At 38.2% G+C, this 20,434-nt stretch overlaps 1 protein-coding gene across 2 annotated transcripts in view; it reads left to right on the plus strand.

The window, feature by feature from the left end:
• Window positions 1–1,632: 1,632 nt before the first annotated feature.
• The window catches only part of Ints6 (integrator complex subunit 6), a 64,119-nt gene continuing 45,317 nt past the window's right edge, over window positions 1,633–20,434 (plus strand). For both annotated transcript variants that reach the window (XM_052191232.1, XM_052191233.1), the window contains exons 1-4: window positions 1,633–2,237; window positions 2,548–2,625; window positions 3,435–3,584; window positions 16,977–17,066. In XM_052191232.1, coding sequence (XP_052047192.1) covers window positions 2,127–2,237; window positions 2,548–2,625; window positions 3,435–3,584; window positions 16,977–17,066 — 429 coding nt within the window. In that variant the 5' untranslated portion in view covers window positions 1,633–2,126. The remainder of the gene's footprint in view (window positions 2,238–2,547; window positions 2,626–3,434; window positions 3,585–16,976; window positions 17,067–20,434) is intronic.

The raw sequence follows: 20,434 nt of genomic DNA on the forward strand, positions 1-20,434 counted from the left end.
AAGAAAAACGTCAGAGCTGTGAAAACAACTTTTGTATTGTCATTGAACTGATTAGGATCATCTTGAGGTCAGAAGTCTTAAGCAGTAAACACAAACCTTGGAAACTATTCCTATCACCCTCAATTTAAGGGATTATTTTTTTCTTCTCTTTACAGTATTTTCTGATTTTCAACGTATATATATATATATATATATATATATATATATATATATATAATACTGCAAATTCTTTGAAGACAGGGACCACACTTCATATATTAATTTCTACCAGCCCTAGGCATAACTAGCCTGCAGCATATACTGGTTGTTATTTAATCAGTTATAGTCTTACTAATAAATTCATGCCTCTACTATGGTTCATTCCCATAGAACAGTATGCGACTATTTATTGTTAATAAGTTAAAAAACGTTCAGAGGCTTTTTTTGTTTTTGAAATATTAGGAAAAGCCCAAACAACAAAGCCTGATTTTAAAAAAAGTGGCACAAGCATGTCACTACAGATGCCCAGCAGGCCAGAATTTCAGCATAGAGAAAATCCGGAAATGCAGGGCCAGTGGGAGAGGCCTTACAAATACCTAGTCTTAAAAGGTCTCAGTGTTCCAAATTCAACTCATATTTCAGGCAGTGAGTCTTGCAGTTTCCTAACTACACTTAAGAACAATTCTCTGGACTTGCAGGTGCAGCTTGAAGACTTCAGGTAAATGTGACGGGCTGAGAATGTTTTCCGACACAATACTGGCAAAGACTGTGAGGCGGGTTTCCCGGGAACCTATCTATTTTCTGGGTCACCTGCGCAACGTGGTCATCCCTTTTCACTTTTCAAACGAGGGCAGTGGAGAAAGATTTGGAAAGCTCCTTTCATTTCTTAATTTATTCTAGTGCCTTAACACGATTTGAAGAGGGAACTAGGTTGGAGAGGACAGTCTACATTGAGTTCCGCTTCGTGTTTGCAGGGTTGGGTGAGGCACTCCAGGGCTGGCTTCCTTTTCGGTGGATCCTCTCTGACCGGCTACAGCGGGAGACGAAAGACTGGCCGGGATTAATACCAGGTCATAAACAACCTCTCACTTCCCCTCCCCCCCGGGCCGCCCCAAGGCCGGGCCTGCCGCCGCGTGAGCCTGTGCGGGCCCGTGTTCTTCGTCAGTTCACCCTTCTCGGACCAGCATTCTCAATCACGACGCAGAGCCCTCACCCTCAGGTTGGGGGCGGCTTCCACTTCCCTTCTCCCGACCCTGTCACCGTGCACAGCCAAAAGGCCGGCCGCCCTGACACACACGCCTACAGCCACTGCCGCCCTACGCGCGCCGACGCAGTCCCCGCCCCAATCCGCGGTGCTTCCGCGGCCTGTCCCCGCCCCTTCCCGGAGCCCGCCTCCCAGCTGCGGGCCTCGGGCCGCCCGCCGCCCCTTGCGCTGACTCTAGCGTGCATCCGCTGCCCCGCCTCCGCGCGTGCTCAATAACTGTCCTCTCAGTCGGCCTGCAGGCTTCCCCCGCCCCTGAGCTGTTTGAATATGCTAATGAGGCTGTAAGGACCAGCCAATAGGGCAGTGGGTCTGTGGATCACATGACCCGAGTACGTGTCAGGGGTGGAGCCTACGTAGCCCCTGCCCGAGTTAAAACCGGAGTGTGAGAGAGAAAAGCGCTTCAGTAGCGAGAGGGGCTGAGAAAGTGGTGACACCGCTGGGGTGCGGAGGGAGTCTCTCAAACTTCTCTCAACAGCCCCAGGGCCAATCTCCCCTCAGCCCACTCCCCTCTTCGCCAGATCCCTGGTCCCCACTCCCTGCACTGGGGGTGGGGTGGGGAACTGGGCCCGTCTCCCGCGGGGACACACACAGGGTCCGGGAGTGGGGACGGGACCCCCAGGCCAGGGGGGGGTACGGACGGACAGACGGCCGCGCGGCCGCCCCAGCGGGCAGGCAGGCCGGAGGCGGGGGTACGGCCGGGAGGACCTGGGCTGGGGAGTTTCCTCTCAACTATCGGGGGAGAAACTCCCCATAGCCGGTGTTTTCCTCCCGGGGGCCGCGTTCCCCGCCCCGCGTATCGGCGGTTCCCACCGCCACCGCCACCGGTGCCTCCACCTCTGCCATCTCTTCACCACCTCGGGCCCCGGTGTCCCCGGCCAGCACTATGCCCATCTTACTGTTCCTGATAGACACGTCTGCCTCTATGAACCAGCGCAGCCATCTGGGCACCACCTACCTGGACACGGCCAAAGGCGCGGTAGAGACCTTCATGAAGGTACCGACTGACCGAGCCCCGGGGGCGACCCGGACCCGGTGGCCCGCGGGGGGCAGGGCGGGGGGCATCGGGTTTACTGCGGGCTCCGCGGGCGCGGGGACCCCTCCCCCACCGCGCGGGCGGGCGGGCGGGCGCTGGGAGCGGGCTCTCTGCTGGGCCTGGCCCATGTGGGGCTGCTGTGGGTGCGGGGGGCGGCGGAGGGACGGCCCTGCGTGTGCGGTACTGTGGGGGCGACCAGCGACCCTTGTGCGACTGGTAACCTCGCCTCTGTGCTTCCCTCTCTCTTGCCCGTCCCCACCCTGGCTCGCAGCTCCGTGCCCGGGACCCTGCCAGCAGAGGAGACAGGTATATGCTGGTCACTTTCGAAGAGCCGCCCTATGCTATCAAGGTAACAGCCCTCGCCCTCCCCCTCCCTTCCTGCTCCTTCCTAGCTCGCCCTCCCCGCCCCCTCTTCATTATGTTCCCCTCCCCCACTGCTGCTCCCGCCTCCAGGTCCCTTCCCCGGGGCCTCCCACCCCTCCCCAGCTCGGGAGCGCCAGCGCGGTGGCAGTTTCTGGCCCACCGCCGTCCCCTCCGGGTCCTGCTCGGCCTGGCGGCGGAGGCGCTACGATCAACATGGCCGACATTTCCCCTCCGCGGCGTGAGCGGCAGCAATGAACTGTGGGGGATATTTATTCAAGTTAGCCCGAGTGACAGCGGGGCCCAGCCTTGCCTAGCCCGGGTTTGCATTAAAAGGGAATCAGCCAAGCTGGCAGGGAATCCAGGAGGGGGGCTTCGAGACTTGGTCATCACAGAGTGGAACTAGGAAAGCCACCGATCGGTGGGACGGCTGTGGTCAACTTAAGAAGTCCTGCTGCCATCTGCCTTCCACTAGCACTGTCGCAACACCCACCCCTTGCACACAATTTGGAGGATGTTATGTTAGCAAATTTCCTAGTGAAGTTATTAAAGTATTAAAACGTTTGTTACTTAACAAAAGGTGTAGGGCAAGCAGGTTCATTCTTGGCCTCCTTTGGAAGAGTTTCCTCACCAGAGACAACAGTTATAACACATTCCCCAAGCCCTATCAAGCAAAAGTGAAGTAAAATATACAAACCCGAAATGGAACACCTACTTGGTGGACATCCTGTTATAATCAGTGTCCATATGTGTACATGACTTCAAATGATTAAAAAAAAATTTACATCTTTTTTTCAGGCTGGATGGAAAGAAAACCATGCAACGTTTATGAATGAACTGAAAAACCTTCAGGCAGAAGGACTTACGACTCTTGGCCAATCCCTAAGGACAGCTTTTGATTTGTTAAATTTAAATAGATTAGTAACTGGCATAGACAACTATGGGCAGGTAGGTTGAATACTAAGGTAGAAAAGAGTTGTTTTTATTTTTGTGTACAAAACCACAATCCAGTCCAAAAGTATGTAACATGGAATGCAAGTATAAAACATTCAATGTTGAAAAACAGTGCACACAGTTCAAAACACCGAAGGTGTGTGGTCCTATAGTCCCCCATTCCCCCTTTGAATGTGTTTGCATTCAGAATTCAAATCTGAATTCTTGGTTAGAAAGTTGACACAAATTTGGTTTCAGTCCCCCAAAGTTCATAAGAAAGACATAAAAGGGAAGATATCCTGTCTCAGTATACCTGTCTGAAATTTCATGTAGGCACATATACAACTGCTGAATGGGTCACAGCCATTAGTTGTTTGTATATTATAAAGATACTGGAAGAAATGATTGTTAGGCAAGGATTTAGCTTCACCTAGATTATATACTCAGAAAGGCAAGAGTTTTTAGTAGCATGCAGTAACTGGTTGACTACAATCAGCATGAAGCTTGAAATACATGGCAAACTCAGAGTTCCTAAAGTTTAAAAATTCCAAACCCTTGGGAAGATGTTTTCTGGAAAACATGAAAGCTTGCCTGTCTTCCTGAAGCTCCCCCAAATTCCTTATTTCATCTGTGAGAATGTGACAAGAGCTTTAAGTCACAACAGTCATTGACCACAATGTTGATAACTTTTATGATATTGTTATCCTAGAAATACAAGATGCCAAAGAATATGCAGTGGTATACACAAAGAATATTATCACACCCAAGGATTTCAGTATGCAAAGCACTATCACTATAATGCTATATTTAGGAATATATGTTATACACTTTTCCCAAGTTCCATAATACACAGTTCTCATGAATTTTGAACATTTTAAGGAAAGTTTCCTGTGACTTTAAGCTATATGCCTCAATTGGGGATAATTCTTAAACATCTTTAGAAATGGTTGAATTTAGTTCTTACAGCATTTAAAATCTGCATTACAAATCAGACTTCTCTGAAAATCATTTCCATCATTTAAGTAGGTAACTATCTTAACACTTTTTTGTTGTTTTATATCATAACTGCCACTTGTTGGTCAGTTTTTGTAACAGTGGTTTTTTCCCTCCCTTTGTTATATGTAGTGCTATTGTCTTTTATCATTTAAAATTTTAATCCAAGCTTGACTGAATCCAAAGACTTTGAAACTTGCTATATAGTTCCTTTATTTCATTGTCAGATTGTGTGTTGTAGAACTATTAATTTCCTCTTTTTCTGTGTCATATTTCATAAGAGGGAAGGACATTTGGATACATCTACCTTACATTTTAAAACGTGGCATAAAGTCCTTTAGGAGAATTGTTTACCTCGGTGAGATCGAGGGCATTTGTATACTTGTTCTTGTAGGAAGTTTAAGGCTGGAGGGAGAACTGTGCTTTATCACTCTGACCAATAGAAAGAAAGACCTGGAGATGGTGATGTTCTTCCTAGCCAGATAGCAAGGAAGGGTGATGCCTCCTACTTATTTCAGTGCATCAGCTAGGATTGAAGAAGTGGTAGTAATGCTTTTTGCTTTTATCCTGAACTTCTATACAATGAAACTAGCATTAAAATAATTTAAGAAGCTAAAATTTCTAAATAAATAGAAATTTTTGAGTAAAGTTGACATAGAAGAAAACATGCTTCTGGATTTATTTCATCATAGAACCATTTTTTATTTAAATATTTGGTATTTCCTATTTTTACAAAGGTTAGAATTTTGGATGATTGAAAATATTTAATACTAGATATTGTTTGGATATTTGGAAAAGAACTTGTGCGGTGGGTTTATTCTATAACCTTAGTATTTTTTTATATAAGCATTTCATGCCCTTTTTCATAGACATGCAGACACAGGTGATTTCATATAATCAATTGCAAGAACAGATTTCTGTAATGCATTTATTAACTTAGTACTCTTTTTAAAAAAAAATATTTATTTTCTGTATTTGAGTGCTCTGTTGCATGTACACTTGCATGCCAGAAGAGAGTATCAAATCCCTTTATTAGATGGTCATGAGCCACCATGTGGGTGCTGGAAACTGAACTCAGGACCTCTGGACAAACAGCCAGTGTTCCATAACTGCTGAGCCGTCTCTCTGGCTCCCGTCTTACTTCGTATACTTAATTAGGATCCTCGGAATTGTAAGGTTAAAAATAGCTGAGTAAAAGGGATTCCTGAATAGTTTTCTCAAACACCTTAAATAGTCCCTAACAATTGTTCTACCTATATAGAAGTCCTTTTAAATACTTGTAATTAGTGCCATTTGCTGGTATTTGCTATGATACCTATAGCCATAGATCAGTGTTAGCCTCTAGTAAGTAATCCCTTCCCTAAAGCAATACATGTTAGCAGCTTCTGATGATGTTGAGTCTGAAAATATGCTCAAGTTGATAAGATTAAGAATGCAAACAGATTGAACAGTTTTATTACATAAATTGTTGTTTCTGTGATTTTTTTTTTTTAAGATTTATGTATATGAGTGCACCATTGCTCTCTTCAGACACACCAGAAGAGGGCATCTTTTGCCTTAGATTATCAACAAGTTTCTTACTTATTAAGCTATTGATATTACATTATATATATATATATATATATATATATATTAAGGTATAGATAACCCTTTCAAGTGGAAATAGATTATTATGCTTGCATGTATACTGTCTTTACTACTGAAATGTAACCTGAAATAATAGTGAAGAGTTAATTTTTGTGTGGTATTGAGTAGAAACCTACAACCTTGTACTGTTAGGCAAAGATTCTACCACAGAGCTATACTGTTTCCTATTTTAAAAAAAAGTAAGCCCTTAATTTAACAAAATAAGTTTTGTTTTAAAAATTCAATGACATTTGTGTGTGGTGAGGGATAGTATGCCATTGTGCATATGTGAAGTAAGGGGATAACCTGTGGCACTTGGTTTTGTTTTTTCCATGCTTGTCCTAGGCTCAAGCACAGGTCTAAGGTTTGGTGGTGGGTACCTTTTTCTGCTGAGTCATCTTGCTATCCCCGAATTCCTTTTTTTTTTTAAAAGATGTTCAAAACAAAATTTCCTACCTTCTTCATTTCGAAGTATACAGTTCTATGGTTCGAGGTATACTTAGTGTTGTGTAAGCAATGCCTAGAACTTTTTCATCTTACAAAATTAAAATTTATTAATAACCTTCATTGCTTATACTCTCTTCCGGATCCTTTTTCTATTTTGTGTGGTTTTGTTTTTGTATTTGCTAGACTACTGTGTATACCTCTTATAAGTATTATCACATAAATATAGTTGGACCCTACATCTATAGGTTTGCTAATCCAGACAACCACAGATTAGAAATATCCGAACAAACCCTGCATCTGTACTGAACATGCTTCCGTGGTGCTATTCACTAAATACAGCTCTTTACATAGCAGTAAGATTGCATTAGGTTTTTAAAATAACATAGAAATGATGTAAAAAGTACATAAGATATGTGTAGGTTATAGATAAGTATCCTATTTTATATAAAGTACTTGAGAATCTGAATTTTGATATCTTTGCGGAAGATTAGAAACCAGCTGTTTGTGGATGCTCATGGTATAAGAGTGTTTGTCTTATTATGACTAAGAATTATGTGCCCAATCTTTAAGGTTCATCCACACTGTAGATCCACACTGTAGCCAAAAATATAGAATTTTTGTCAGAATTTTGTTGACTGTTAGGAATAATACTGTAATTAATGTACATAGGTAACTATCTCTTTAAGACTTTGCTTTCAGTTCTTTTGAATATACACATTGAAAGAGAACAGTAAATCTAGCCAGGAGTGGTAGTACATAGCTTTAATCCTAGTACTCAAGAGGTATTATCTGTGAGTTTGAGGCCAGCCTGGTCTACAGAGCAAGTTACAGGTCAGCCAGGGCTCTTACATGCAGAAACTCTGTCTTAAAAAACCCAAAAGAGAGGGCTGGAGAGATGGTTCAGAGGTTAAGAGTACTGACTGCTCTTCCAAAGGTCCTGAGTTCAAATCCCAGCAACCACATGGTGGTTTACAACCATCTGTAATGAGATCTGATGCCCTCTTCTGGTGTGTCTGAAGACAGCTACAGTTTACTTACATATAAAAAATAAATAAATCTTTAAAAAAAAAACAAAAGAGGAGAAAAAGAATAGTAAGTCTTAATTTTTTGAGATCTTCATACTTTTCCATAGTAATTGCACCATTTTACACTTGTCACTATGTACACAAACGGTTACTCTGTCTGGATCTTGCTGACCCACCCAAACTCCAGTAGCCTTGCTTAGCCATCTTTTTTTTTTTTCCTCTGTTTGGTTTTTTTGAGACGGGGTTTCTCTGTGTAGCCCTGGCTGTCCTGGAACTCAGAAATCCGCCTGTCTCTGCCTCCCACGTGCTGGGATTAAAGGTGTGGGCCACCACCTCCTGGCTTTCCTTAGCCATCTTAATGGATGTGAGAAGATGCTATTGTTTTGATTTGCATTTTTGATCATTATCTTGAGCATCTTTTCATGTGCTGGTTAGCCGCTTTAGATACAGTCTTTAGAGATGTATTTAAAGTTATGTTAAACACATATTCGACACAAACATATGAGTTTTTGTTTTGTTTTTGTGTTCAAAATATTGGGTGTTGAATTATGCTCACACACCCTATACAAATACTCTGCCAGTGAGTTACATTCCTGCTCGTTGGGATTTTGTTTTTGTTTTTTATGTTTTGGTTATTAACTCCTTTATCAGATAACTCACATATCTGTCATTGTGTAGGTTATGCTTTTACATTGTTGATTGTATCCTTTTCTGTATAGAACTTGCTTTTTATGTAGTTGAGTTTATTAACTTTCCCTGTGTTTTCATGTCTATAAAGATTTGGTTACTCTAGCATTATTGAAGCATTCCTTTTATAGTTTTAGAACACATTTAGGCCTTTTATCTATTTTGAGCTGATTTTTATATACAGCGTACATAAAAGATCCAACTTTTCTTTTGTATGTGGCTGTCCAGTTTCTTTAGCACTATTGGGTAGTCTTGGCAAGTCTTTTTCAAAAGCATTTTTAAATACTAATGAGAGAGAACTTTACGCCTAATGTGTTGTTTTCATAGAAGAACAATGACTGGCAATAGAATGCCCAATCTTGACTTTGTTATTAAGTCACTGTGTAAGACTAAGCGATGACATTGTTACCCTGTTTCTGCTGCTTATTCTGAACAAGCAGCTATGGATTCATCGTACCCATGTTGTTAAAGAATGAATGAGAGGCTTAAATCTGATACAGGTCTAAAATGTCTATGGGGTGTTTAGGGACAACACCAACTTTAAAAATATGCAGTAAAATGGGCTTGGTAGCACAAGCCAGACTTAAATTCCAGCAGAGGTGAGAAGGCTAGTCCGGTCTGCCCAGTGAGACACACTGTCCTAGAAGCAAGAACAAAACCCAAAGTAAAGATGTGCAATAGTTCACCTCTAGTTTCCTGTTTTGTTTTGTTTTCCTTTGTTTGGAATTAAAATTATGAAAATCTAGTTAGCTTTAATGTTGGGTTCTATTATTACATGGTTTGAAACCTAATAGCATGCTGAGATTTTTTTCCCTTGAATTTTCTAGTTCATCCTAGAAAAGCAGGTGTGAGAGAAAAACTAATATAACTTTTGTCAAAGTTGTCTAAATGGTAGTTGGTTACTTTGAGATTGTATTTTTAAAGAAATACATTGAATGGACACTGGGTTAAGTATTGGGAAGACATTTTAACAGCAGTATATTGAATAAAAACTGGGTATGAGTTTAGCTGTTTTCTACAGGTCTGATTTATAAAGAGATTTTTAGGAGATATGTTTTCTTCCCCAAAAACTTGTTATAGTATTTTTTTAATACTATAAGTCTGTTTTTTAAACACTCAAAAAAATTGCATGAATTTGGAATTTCAGAAGAAAAATGACAAAATGGTACCCAAAGAACATCATTTGTGTTTTAAATGTCTTCAATGTCTTAAATACAAGAGGCAAGAAATTATATACAAATGAGGCTTCTACTGATCCAGTGTGTTGAGTTGCTGTAAGGTAATTTATGGTCAGAAACTACTAAAAATTGTTTAGTCTTGTTTATGTTATAGATTCTTTAAAAAATTGTGCCATTATTATTGCCATCGTTTATAATTTGAAATTTAAAATTACTTTTCAGCCATGATAATCTGACATTTATGGCTAAAATGATTTAATAGGTTTTTCTTTTAATTTTAGGTGTTTTCTTTAGATGACAAACGCTCATACAATGATCCCATTTCTTTCATTTTTAAAAACTGACTTCCTTATATGAGCTATTTTTCTTAACTGAATTTATGTAATTATGCATGTTTTACTGATTATAAACCTAATACAGAAGAATTTTTGGTTTTGTTTTGCTTTTCTTTGTTACTATAACTTTTAAAATTACATTTACCTATTCATTGGGGAACAACCTTTGGAGGTTAGAGAGAAAATTTGCAGGAGTCAGTTTTATTCTTCTACCATGAAGTCCCAATTGATTGAACTCAATTCAGTTGGCTTGCTAGCGTGTATATGCTGAGTCATCTTCCCTCCCCCACTCCCCATTTTGGAGTCAAAGTCTTAATTATCTCAGGCTGGCCATAATTCACTGTGCAGCCAAGGATGATCTTGAACTTCCTTAACGAAAGAATTACTTCTCTCCTACATGTTTGCTCGTGCCTGTATATGTGTATGTGTACAGCATTTGTGCCTGGTACCTTGGCTTTGGTTCCTCTAGAAGTGAAGGACAGTTGTACATCCATGGGCCTCTTAACTACTGATTCATCTCAGCCCTGCCCTTGAACTCTTTATCCTCCTGCCTCCACCTCCTGAGCGCTGTATTCCGTCATGAAGGTTTGTGGTCCCGGGGATTGAACACAAGCTTTTTGCATGCTAGGAAAGCCCTCTACTAAGCTATATCCTCCACCTCTGCTTTGTTTCTTTATATTTTCTATTCGAAGTTTTTTTAATGAAGGTTACTGAATTTTTATATACTCGGGCAGAATTATGGGGACTTTTCATTTTTGTGGTTTATCTTAAATTTGTAGAAGGAAAGGCCCTGAAAAGTAAAAATGCTTATTACCATTTTTGAAACATTGGAACATTTCAAAAGATCACAATTGATTTGAAATAGTCATATATCTTATAGTAACTGGTAATTTAAAGTATTATTTAAAAGAGTAAAAATATAACAGCAGGTTTTCTGTATTTTTGTTTTTATGTCTGTAAATAATACAGTGTGAAGTCTTAAGAATTCCTGTTTGAAAATAGCATTTCATTTAGCTGTTTCATTTAACCTTTTGTGTTACATTTCATCTAAATATTACTTGTTACCTTATTAATTAGCTTCAATTAAATTTCCTCTAGTTTGGAAAAAAGGATATGGATAAATAAAGGTCAGTTGATAGGATATTTTGACATTTTAAGGACAAGGCTATATTAATATAAATTTTACAATTTTGTATGTGTGGTGTGTATGTGTGTTTATCTTCTGAGCCATCTGCCTAGCACCAAGGTCAAGGTTTATTTTATATATATATATATATATATATATATGGTTTTTATTTCCACATTTTAACACTTTACTTTCCGATTTAGGTAGTTAATATATGGCTAATAACTTGTCAGTTAATTAGCTGATCTTTGCGTGTGAGCCAGACAGTAATAGGGCTTTCAATAGTAACTTCTGTGGAAGCTTTGTAGTTAGGTAACTTTTTGTCTAAGATGGTTTTGAAAATACTTAAGCCTCTTGTCTTGAGTCAGAAAAATGTGACTAAAGGCTTGCCTATGTATATCTACCACACTGGGGAGTCCCTGGCAGGTCTTGTAGCCTCAAGTCTTATCTGTCTACCAGGAAAATTTAATAGAAGAACTCACCATAGATGACTGCTGTGAATGTAGAGTAATGTGCAACCTACTTTATTACTGTAAAATAATCTATTTTGTAAATTTTCTTTTGGATTTTAAAAACTGAAATAATGGGAATGGGAAGCTAGGTTTGCGTTAATCCTGCTTTTATCTCTAGAACCTTGTGGCAATACAGAAAACCAAAACCAAAAATAAACCACACATTTCCACCTTCCCTTGTAAAGCTTATGTTTTGACTAGTACTTTAATCTCTCTGATCTTGAAATTTCTCATCCACAAAGTAATGAAAGTACCAATCTTGAAAGGTTTGTAAGGATTAGAAATAATGTTTGTTAATCAACCTAGCAAAATACCTGGCATATGGTAGGAACTAGTTGATAAGGATCATTATCATTGTTAAGGAAAACATTTAGCAGGATAAAAGCTTTCTGTTGAAACTGACCTTACCTAGAATCCCTGTATACTGTTTGCCCCCACCACAGGAAGCTGTCCATTACTTCTGCTGAAGTCATAGATTTTGCTGTAGGGAACATGTTTCTTGGTTGTAATTTTTAGTCTCTTTGAGTTATAAAAATATATTTTAAAAATTTTACTGAAGTCTTTCACAAAATTTATCTTTTCAAAAAGTTCCATACCAACAGACATGCAAACAAAACACACTTGTGAATTTCAAAATAAGAAAGATCTTCATTTGAGGAATCTCGCGTCAGTCTTTTTCTGGGATTGTATATTTTAGAATTCATGTTGGTGATGGTTAGCTTGGGTAGATTAGAAAGAAGACAGCTTTGGTCAGGGAGTTCAAGGGTAATATCCCCTTTTTTTTAGCTTTGTGGAGAAAGAACTATTAAGAGCATAAATGTATGCTTTTTTCATATGAAATTTGATTACTTATATATTGAGATACTGTTATGTGGAAAAGACTTCTTAATTTGGTCAGCTTAATAACTTCATAACAAAACAATTTTTTTTTCTAATCCTTATACACTTTAATGTGTACCTTTAAAAACTATGGAATCTTTCCTGTCTGATTTGCCCAAATATAGTATGTGCTTAACAAGGATCTTAGAAGGGCTATATTTTCTATAAAATTTGATGACTAGTTTCAATTATGTGAGCAAAGATTGTGATATTTGTTAGCTAATACAGTTTGATTGATGAATGACAAAACCCATGTTGGTTTGTTAAAACATTTTCTTAGTCTTAGAGCTGTTGAACCTTGTTAGATTTTAGAAAACATAAAATATTCCTAGGTGTATTTTGGAACTTCAAGACTAAAAACTCCATTAAAAAAAAAAAGGTTTAAAAAGCTTTGAAACTAACCTTGTCTTTCCTAGTTAAGATTTACTCTTAAGCCCTAGCATATGAGAAATAATACCTATGTTGTGAATTTTTTCCTTCCAAAATGTAAAGCTTTAGTATTGATTTTTGTGATCTGTAACTTATTGACTAGTTTCTTATTTTATATATATATATATATATATATATATATATATATAGAGAGAGAGAGAGAGAGAGAGAGAGAGAGCGCTATTGTAGGATTCCATGTTCTTATTTTTAAATTTTTATTTTAAAAAGTAAAAATTATTTTATGTGTATAGGTGTTTGGGGTGTGTGTGTTTGCATTACATGTGTCCCTGGTGCCTTTGTTGGCCAGAAGAGTGTTGAGTTCCCTGAAATGAGTTATGGCTGTCAGCCTCCATGTGGGTTCTGGGAGTTAACCAAGGTCCACTGAAAGATTGGCCAGTTCTCCTAATTGTGAGTTGTCTCTCCAGACTCCTGTGTTTTTGTTTTTAAAGACAGTAATGTGTGTAAATTTATTCTTTAGAGGGACTGATTGTGGCATGGATGTTTTAAAGAGAAGTAACCAGAATCTTCCTATTTTGACATATAATCAACAAGGTCTGCTTGTTAGAGTATTTAAAATTGAATTTGACTGCTGAGTTCAAGAAGTGTTTTATGAAGCTGGAGATAGATAGATAGATAGATAGATAGATAGATAGATAGATAGATAGATAGATAGATAGAGTGTGTGTGTGTGTGTGTGTGTGTGTGTGTGTGTCTGAGTCTGATGAGAGCACTGTCCTTTCAGAGGACCTGGTCAGTTCCCTGCACCTACATGGCAGCTCACGGCCATCTGTATGTAACTTTAGTCTTAGGGTATCTGGTACCAGGCACACATGTGGTATACAGAAGTATGTGCAGGCAAAACACTCATAAACACAGAGTGAACTGAAAGTTAGAAAGAAACAAACAACTGGCCAGGCTCTTACCAAGGTAGTGTATGACTTTGATTGAGAGAACCCAAGGAGATCATTAAACTTGACAGGCTAGACAGATCTGGGTGAGGCAAATTGAATTTTGTCCTATCTTCATTTACCTGACTTTAAAAATATGTTTATATCTTTGCATTTATTTTACTTTTCTGTCATCAAACATGTTGCTGAATTAATTTTCCCACATTAATTTTACTAGTCTCTGTAATAAAATTGATAGATTAGGGTTTTGTTTTTTTTCCCATACTACTAGTATTTCTTCAGTAGGATTATCCTCATATCTTCCCTCATATCTTCATTTCTCTTCCTGCACTAATATAAGTTCTGTTTGCCTGCTACTACCTTTCAGGAATTGCCACAACCAATTTTTTAATCTTTTTTCAAACTTTAGAATACAATTTAAATGTCAAACCTGAATTCTTTTTAAATTATTACATTAGACTTACCATTTGTTCCTTAAATTAACTTTTCACAAAGTCAAGAATTAGTAACTCTTTTTTTGTTTTGTTTTGTTTTGTTTTTTTGAGACAGGGTTTCTCTATGTAGCCTTGGCTGTCCTGGAACTCATTCTGTAGACCAGGTTGGCCTCGAACTCAGAAATCCACCTGCCTCTGCCTCCCAAGTGCTGGGATTACAGGCATGTGTCACCATGCCTGGCTTAGTAGTTGTTATTATTATTATTATTATTATTATTATTATTATTATTAAATTCTTTTATTTATTTACATTCCAAAAGTTGCCCCCTTCCTACCCCTCAGGTGTTCTTTCCCTTTCCCACAGAGGGTGCTGCCCCACCCAGCGACCCACCCCCACATCACCCTTACTAGCTAGCTTCCCTCTTCCCTGAGGCATCAAGTTTCCACAGGATTAAGCGCCTCCTCTCTCATTCTGAGACAGCTTCTTAGGTTGTTGAGGCTACCCCTGATAACATTATGTGGGCTCAAAGCTGCTACCTCAGGGGTTCCACAGTTACATAATTGACAGACTTGAAATATGTTCTACAAAACCACTGAAAAACCCCATTTTTATTTGAAGGAATGTTTTTATAAAGCTTGAAAAGTTTTACTTTTAGAGTTTGTAGAAATGAGAGGTTTGGCTACTGAAGGCCTTAGTAGGAAGGCATAAGTAGATTTAAACTGGGCTCTTGGAATGAGTAGGAATTGAATAGGTTTTACACAAGGAATATAACAAGTATTTTACTAGAGAGAAACAAAACTTAGGTGGAAATGGACATTTCCAATATGTGACTTCTTGAGATCTGAACTTTTTAGGGTTGAGGTTCTGACTTTCCCATGTAACTGGTATAAGAAGCTGTGTAGTGAAATGGTTCCCAAAATGTGTTCTGTCTAATGTGAAGAGGAACGCTGGTGATTGTTTCCATTCTGTAGGGATCTTGAGACATTTTAATGCTCTTGTATATTTAGAGTCAGTCTCTCTCTCTCTCTGTGTGTGTGTGTGTGTGTGTGTGTGTGTATGTTTCTCTTTCTCAGTTTTTCTTCATGTCTGTCTGCATGTGTATGAAATTTGGGGTGTGGCTGTGGAGACCAGAGGTCAGTGTCATTCCTGGGTTGCATCTCCAGCTTATTTGTTTGGAACAGTCTCCCAGTACTCTCCGCGCTCACCTATTCCACTGGATTATCTGCCCAGATGGCTCAAGGGATCATCTTATTTTTGTCTCCTCAGTGTTGGAATTACAGGTGTGAACACTACTTACTAGCTTTTTTAATGTACTTACAAGAACTCTGCAAAGGTGTAGTGTTCTAACCAACAAGATTTCACTTTTTAGAACTATTTTTTCCTTTGGTATCAATTTGAGAAACATGTGCTACTTACAAGTTTTCATGACTTGATCAAAATGCTTAACCTAGCAGATTTCCCTCTTATGATGATTAGATTCTAATCATAGTACTGTAATTGTAAATTTTGTTCAGTAGATAGTATAAATATGACAGGAATTGAGAGTAGTATATTAAAAAGGGAAGACAACTGCAGATAATATATGCATATAACCTTTTACCTTACTATTCGAGGCGTGGTCTGTGGACATTATTATCTCTCAGACTTGTTGAAAACATTGAATGAACAACTATACTTTACCAAGATCTCCAAGTGATATTTATAATCATTAAACTTTGTCATATGCTGTTATATGTCACATCTAATAAACTTCAGTTTTTGCTGCTGTCTTTGAATTTTCCTCCTTTTTTGAGATGGAGATCTTACTATGTTGCTAGGCTAGCCTTGAATTCAGTCTCTTGAGTTTTGGAGACTGTATGTATATGCTATGTGTAAGCATCTTCAGTTTCAGACAAGTTTTACCTCCTTTAAATTTCTGCATTTTATCTTCCTGTTTATTCTTCATTGTATGCGTGTGGGGTATGCACATGTGCATGTGTGGAAGGCCATTGGTTATTGTTAGGTGTTCCCTAATTTTTTGAGACATGGTTTCATTGAAGCTGGAGCACAATGATTCAGCTAGTGAATTCAATGACTACCTCAAGTGAACGCTTAAGAGCTTTAGAAGTCTGGCCAGTGAGTTTTAAAGATTTGCTTGTCTTCAGTCCCAACTGTCCTGGCTGGGTTTATAACTGCATCATTGTGTCTGGGATTTTATTTGGGTACTGAGATCGTTATATCTTAGAGCTAAGCACAATTGGTATATTCTAAAAAGTGTGTTTTAAAATGTACAACAGATAATAATATTATGTAAATTTTACTAACAGCAGAGATTGGGTTAGTGAGCTGGCATAGTGGGTCATAAAAAGGTATTTGACAGCCGGGCAGTGGCGGCGCATGCCTGTAATCCCAGCACTCTGGGAGGCAGAGGCAGGTGGATTTCTGAGTTCGAGGCCAGCCTGGTCTACAGAGTAAGTTCCAGGACAGCCAGGGCTATACAGAGAAACCCTGTCTCGAAAAAACCAAATCCAAAAAAACCAAAAAAAAAAAAAAAAAAAAAGGTATTTGACTACTGAGCCTGACAAACTGAGTTTGATTCTCAGGACCCACATGGTAGAAAAGAACAGACTTCCCTGCAAGTTGTCTTCCAACCTCCACACATACCTATGACATTTGAGTATACACATACACAAGTTAAGTGCAATAAAAATGTTTTAAAAAAAATGAGAAGGGAGATGGTATACATTCCAGAGGGATTGTGGACATTCTTTTCTCAGAATTGGTTTTGTTAGTAAAGGTTAAGCCAGAATTTAAGCCTTGATATCCTTTTGTTTTGTTTTGACTTTAGGGAAGAAACCCCTTTTTCTTGGAGCCAGCAATAATTATTACAATCACTGATGGGAGCAAGTTGACTACTACTAGTGGTGTCCAGGATGAGGTAAGTCATGTGAGGTGTGTCACATGGATCATATAGATGAAATTGAGACCTATTTATGTATGTGTGTAATAGGGTATTGGATACTTTGTAGTACATTTACTCTTTAGTAATTGGTGTAGTTTATAATAACTCATCTCCGGGGTCCTCTATCTTTGTTCATAGCAGTTGTTATTATAATATATTCTTGAATAGAAATCCTTTCTGTGCAGAATTTGTAAGCATATTTCCTGCTTCCATTAAAAACATCAGTTGATAGTGAGGACACTGTCTATACAATAGTAAAATTCTTATTTTCAGGTTTAAAAAACCAAAAAAGCAGAATTCTAATGATTTTCTTATTTTAGCTAATTATGATAGCTTTTAATTACAGACAGAACGACTGAAGTGAATAGACTTCTAACAAGGAAATGTTCATTTTAACCTCAGAGAGGTTTCAGTGTATAATCAGTAGACCTGAGAACTTGGGCACTTTGGTGAGTCAACAATGGCGGGACAGTGGGAAGGAATAAGCTGCTGGCTTCATGTGGCCATTAAGTGAAGAGACAGGAAGAGACTACAGTCAGATGACACTTTGAAGAGTCTGCTCCCAGTGACCTAACTTTCTCCGACTAGACCCCATCTCCCAATGTAGCCAGCATCTCCCAGAGCTTGGGACCAACACTTAATACAAAGGCCTTTCATAGACATTTCATCCTGAATCATGTCAGTCATGGTTTTTAGTAGAGTTCAGACAGGAACACAACACCAAAAGTTCATTAAAACTAGAAAGAGTAAAGATTTTTCAACAATTATGTTTTCTCCTAAGTCATATGTAGTATAAATAATTCAGAGCCAATGTTATTTGCTCTGTTAGTGAGTTATGTATGCTGTAGTATGATGAATCCATTTGATTAAAGAAAGCAAGTTTTAATAGTGTTTTTACTGTATTTGAACTGTTGGTAAATTTTTTTTTCTTAACATGCTAATATACAGGTGATCTTTTAAAGACTCATTACTGTTTTCATTTGTTCTTAGTTTCTATGATTAGAGTTTGAAATGGCAAAGGTACAGATTTAGAATTAAAATTATAATTTAATCAAAGATTTGGAATTCATTTTCATTCCTGTGACACTGTTGAATATAAATTATGTGGAGTCAGAGCATGTGGGTTTTATTGTTAATTCAAGTACTTTTAGCAGTGAACTTTCTACCAGTTGACCTAATTTTCCTAAAGCTGTACCTTATCAATGAAATACTGACAATAATTCTTGCTTTCCTTCATAGGGTTGTTGAAATGTGTAAAATAATGAATGTGAAAATGTAAGGTGGGCTATAAAGACAAAGTAGTGCATTGTGTCGTTCCATCATTAGATAATAGAACCAGTGCAGAACATGGATTACCTAATTTGACTTAAGGGGGAAATGCTAGAATTGATTTGTTTCAGCAGTTAATATTTAAAAGATTTTAGGAATAATTATTAAGGTAGCACTGAAAAAAATGTAGCCTACTTGATTGATATAGCCTTCTTGAAAGTGAAATTTGATGGTTGCTGGACTTTCTTAGACTTGGATGATGTGTATAGTCACTTATGGTCCTGACACTCATAGGAGTAGACAAGATACTATGTCTATAATCAGTTAGTCACAAGCAATAGCAGTGTTACTTAGCTTGAAGTTAGAAACTGTCAAATTGATTTTTCTTTCTTAACCATACTAATTTTAGTATTTGTATTCATGTTCATTTTATAGAAATTCCATGTCTTTTGATAGTTGTTTTTTTACCTTAATGATTTTGATATTATTTCTGTTTTCTCTTATAAAATATGCCTACCTGTAAGGTTATCCATTCAAGGCACTTTTTCTCATGTCTTTTGTAAAAATGCCTTCAGTGATGAAGTTCATTCCAATATATCTGGATCTGATTTATTTATAAAATCTGTTTATAGGACTTCTAGCTTCAAAATTTCTTGAAATGTACATAGGGGTTAGAATTGGTGAACTTGCTTTCAGATTTCTTCCTTAGGAAACATATTAGAGAAATGTTACTATATTTTTATATTTTATTATTAAATTGCAAATAAGATTGAGAAGATTTTCCTGTGGGCAGAGATCTCAACCTTTCTGTTTTTTTTTTTTTTTTTAATCTGTGAAATATTTAACATAGTTCTAAGAAGAGAATTTACATTAAAAATATTACAGATATTGATATATTGAATCTGATAGGAGGCTTAAAATTGATTCCTTTTGTTGCTTCTTACCTAAAGCAGAAAGTTGATTTATTTTTAAGGCAAACATTTTTGATTATAAAGTTGGCGCATAGATAGGCCTGTGAGTTATTTTCGTATGAGGAAAGTTCTACACGTTTCTTTCTCTCTCTACAGCTCCAGGTGGGGCCTGGGCTAGCGCTCTAGCATTGTACTGCATCACACTCCTCCCTCTCCCTTTCCTCCTCCCTCTCCCCTCTGCAGCTCTCCTCCCCCATCCTTTCCCTCCCCCCTTCTCTTCCTCCTCTCTCCTTTCTCTCTCTCGTGGAGGTGTGTATGTGCATTTATATTCATGCTCCATAGACGATCAGATTGTTTTTTCTACTAGGGGATATCAGTTTTGCCTTTATGTCTTATTATGTTTATCTTTGCCAAAACTGAATTCTCTTTTTGTATTTTTAATGAGTAAATGTGTGATTAATTTTCATTTAAGGAATTTTACGGAATATTGTGTATGTAATTTTTGGTGGTTTATGACTGCTATTTTTTTTAATAGACTCTAGCACTGGCCTCATACTCCGATCCTTTTGCCTCTACCTCCCAAGTAGTTAGATTACAGGCATGCAACACCACATTTGGCCAGCAGTGATTACTGTGATTAACCTATTTCCATTTGTATGTTTCACTCTCATGATACTTTTTGCATGAGCAGTATGATATCTACTGTGGTAAACATATCTGTTCTGTTAATACAGAATGAGTGCCTCTGCTGCTTTCACATAAACCATTGCATATCATATATGAAGTTCATTTAGTCTTATCTTACAGTTTACAGCTAAGGAAAATGAGATTAAAAAAAAACCAAAATGATTTGCTTGGGTTATGGTTTTTGTCGTTGCCAAATCTATATTAGAATTAATCTAAATTATAATATTATACCAGCCTAATGGTGCTCTCCCCTCTCCTATATCTATCCAACACCTCTTTGATTTTGTTGTTGAGTGTGTTTATATTTACCTTCTATATATATGTTTCTGTATGTGCAGGTATGTATGTAATTCAGAAATCGGTGCGGGATATCTTTCTCTATTGTTCACTAACCTTATTATTAGGGACAGGGTTTCTTCCTGAGCTTGTAGCTCACTAACTGAGCAAGATGGTCAGCAAATCTCAGGAATGCTTCTG

This window comes from Apodemus sylvaticus, chromosome 8, assembly GCF_947179515.1.
Source record: "Apodemus sylvaticus chromosome 8, mApoSyl1.1, whole genome shotgun sequence".
Classification (NCBI taxonomy): domain Eukaryota; kingdom Metazoa; phylum Chordata; class Mammalia; order Rodentia; family Muridae; genus Apodemus; species Apodemus sylvaticus.